This window comes from Nylanderia fulva, unplaced genomic scaffold, assembly GCF_048542155.1.
Source record: "Nylanderia fulva isolate GAGA-0341 unplaced genomic scaffold, ASM4854215v1 Scaffold598, whole genome shotgun sequence".
Taxonomy (NCBI): domain Eukaryota; kingdom Metazoa; phylum Arthropoda; class Insecta; order Hymenoptera; family Formicidae; genus Nylanderia; species Nylanderia fulva.
In genome coordinates this window covers 26,930-29,268 of record NW_028190696.1, presented here as the reverse complement: position 1 = coordinate 29,268, position 2,339 = coordinate 26,930, and the positions used below count along the sequence as shown (strand labels likewise).

The 2,339-nt window shown below is 26.5% G+C and overlaps 1 protein-coding gene across 1 annotated transcript; it reads left to right on the top strand.

The window, feature by feature from the left end:
• Window positions 1-310: 310 nt before the first annotated feature.
• LOC114931191 (uncharacterized) lies at window positions 311-1,833 on the top strand. The gene is made up of 5 exons (XM_029303161.2): window positions 311-490; window positions 609-749; window positions 833-1,136; window positions 1,353-1,476; window positions 1,783-1,833. Exons 2-5 carry the CDS (start codon window positions 641-643, stop codon window positions 1,831-1,833), a joined length of 588 nt encoding a protein of 195 aa, XP_029158994.2. The 5' UTR covers window positions 311-490; window positions 609-640.
• The last annotated feature ends 506 nt before the right edge of the window (window positions 1,834-2,339 follow it).

Here is a 2,339-nt window from a genome sequence, read left to right as displayed (position 1 = left end):
CAATAAGAAAGCCTAAAAAGTATTGTACTACAGATTCTGATAAGCCAACGAATAAGGAAAAGGCTAAAAATAAAATATTAGAAGAAATGACAACAGTATTCAGAAATTCTAATTCTGAAGAATCAGATGAGGCATCAAGTCAATCATCTGATAATGAATCTAATTTTTCTACTGACAGTGAGAACGATGTTGAAATGAAGAAAAGATATGAAAGAAATGAACAATTAACTCGGAAAAAAGAAGGAAATCAAGACAAATTAATAAGACCAACTTCCAAAAAGTAGAAAATCAAGTTAAACCAGACAAAAAAAAGGAAACAAAAAAACAACATCGGAACAGCTACTTGAACAGCATAGAAATAATAATTTGAACTCACCTGGTTGTTCAACACAAACATTACAAAATAATTATGATCAAAGAGATGATGTGATATGTTCCTCAAATAATCATTCTATTTACGATTTCAACTCAGGGATAATTGCCGAAACAAGTAATTATTTTTGTATTCCAAAAAAATATTTTTAGACACTATATGTTAAAATAATGCAACTTCAGATTCGTCAATTATGTAAAAAAAAAATTATTATGTTATACATTAATTTACCTAGGTACTGTTCAAAACAATTCCCCACAAATTAAAATGTGGAATAAATCTACTCCAGCTGTTACTTCAAATTATAGCTATTATGACAGTTGGAACACTAATGATACTGCTTCATCCACATATACACAAGGATTACATACCTCAGGTAAAATATTTTCACACGTGCAATGTATTAAAATTAATAAAATTAAATTAAATAAAACACTACATAATAGCAAATTTTTACAGAACCCGCACCGGATAATTTTACACATGGACATATTCCGCAATTCTACAATTCTCACAATCATAATTATGGTCATATAAGTTATGAAAATCCTGAAAATGTCAATTTAAATAACTTAAAGACATTGCAAGACTTGAGCGCATTGCAAGAAATATTCTTCCAAAAATTTCAGGAGAAAATGCATACGTTTTGCGAAACTCAGGAACAAAATATTTCGAACAAAATTAACAATATGCAAAACTATTTTGATAAAAAAATAGATGAACTGAAAACCTACTTCAATACAAAATTAGATAATTTACAAGTGTAAGTATGCATGAACGTAATTTTCTATTCTAAAAATCTATAAATTTTTATCAAAATTTATCTTGAAAGGTAAAAGAAATTGTACAATAAAAAGAAGATAATTTGAATGGATAATAGAAACGATTTTTAGGTTTATGTAAAGTAGAATCCATCAAGATTTATTCATATCCTCTTAAATATTAATTTTGAGTATAAACTGAGCTAAATTATTTTTAGAAACAAAAACGCAAATAATAACGATGGAGCTTACCCAGTATATTCGCTTCCAGAAGGTTTTCCATTAAAAAATATGCAAGAATTTGAAGAGTTCAAGGAAAATAAGGAAAAGCAGGGAGAACTAGTAAGTGGAACAACATGTTTTACTTATACATATTTTGATTATATAAAAATATTAAATATAAATATACTTTTAAATTTGCATTTTGCTTTTCGGAATATTAAAATGGTTTTGCTATTTTCGATAATACAAAATACAATATTTTTAAAATTCTTTAACTATTACACAATTATTTATCACAAAATTAAAATTTTTCAGATTCGAAAGTTTTGTCATATTTTTAATATATTTTATGGATAATTAATAAATTCCTACTTTAATAATAACTTGCATAATATAACACTACTGACTCTTTAAAATATTTTACAGAGAAATTATTTTATATTTGGTGGGGAAATCCTAATGCAAAAGTTGCTTTGAGACAGTACCTTAGATATTCTATCTCAGATAAACTTGCATGCCAATTTAAGTGGGCTAAAAAAAATAATAAGGAAAGTAATGATAAAGAACCGGAAAATGCGGAAAATGAACCTGCATCACACAAGACATTATATGACACACGGCTGAGTAAAATGATGTTCCGTAAGTATTCTTATTTGCGAATCATATTCTTAAATAATGATTTTTAAAACTCAACAAATTTTATTCAGAAAAATTGAAAAAATGTTATTGTTTATAGAACGTTTAAAAAAAAAGTACATGTCTTGAAAAGCTACAAATATATGTATTTCTCGAAATTTTAGAACTCTAAAGAGTTATTCTAATTTAATTAAATCAATCTATTATGTCTTGAAAAAAACGTGTCAGCTTCTAGTGTATGTTATTCCTGATATTGGTAATTGATATTACAATTGTTGAGTTGCTGTATGGTATAGCGGAAAACTTTAGATCTATTTTTCTCTTCCGCTTTAATAAATCCTTTTCCT

Excerpts from the sequence above, each read along its gene's own strand:
- LOC114931191 (XM_029303161.2), top strand. The coding sequence starts at position 641 with ATGTGGAATAAATCTACTCCAGCTGTTACTTCAAATTATAGCTATTAT. Across the intron at positions 1,137-1,352 it reads AAATTAGATAATTTACAAGT|AAACAAAAACGCAAATAATA; the intron begins GTAAGTATGCAT and ends AATTATTTTTAG. Across the intron at positions 1,477-1,782 it reads AGGAAAAGCAGGGAGAACTA|AGAAATTATTTTATATTTGG; the intron begins GTAAGTGGAACA and ends AATATTTTACAG.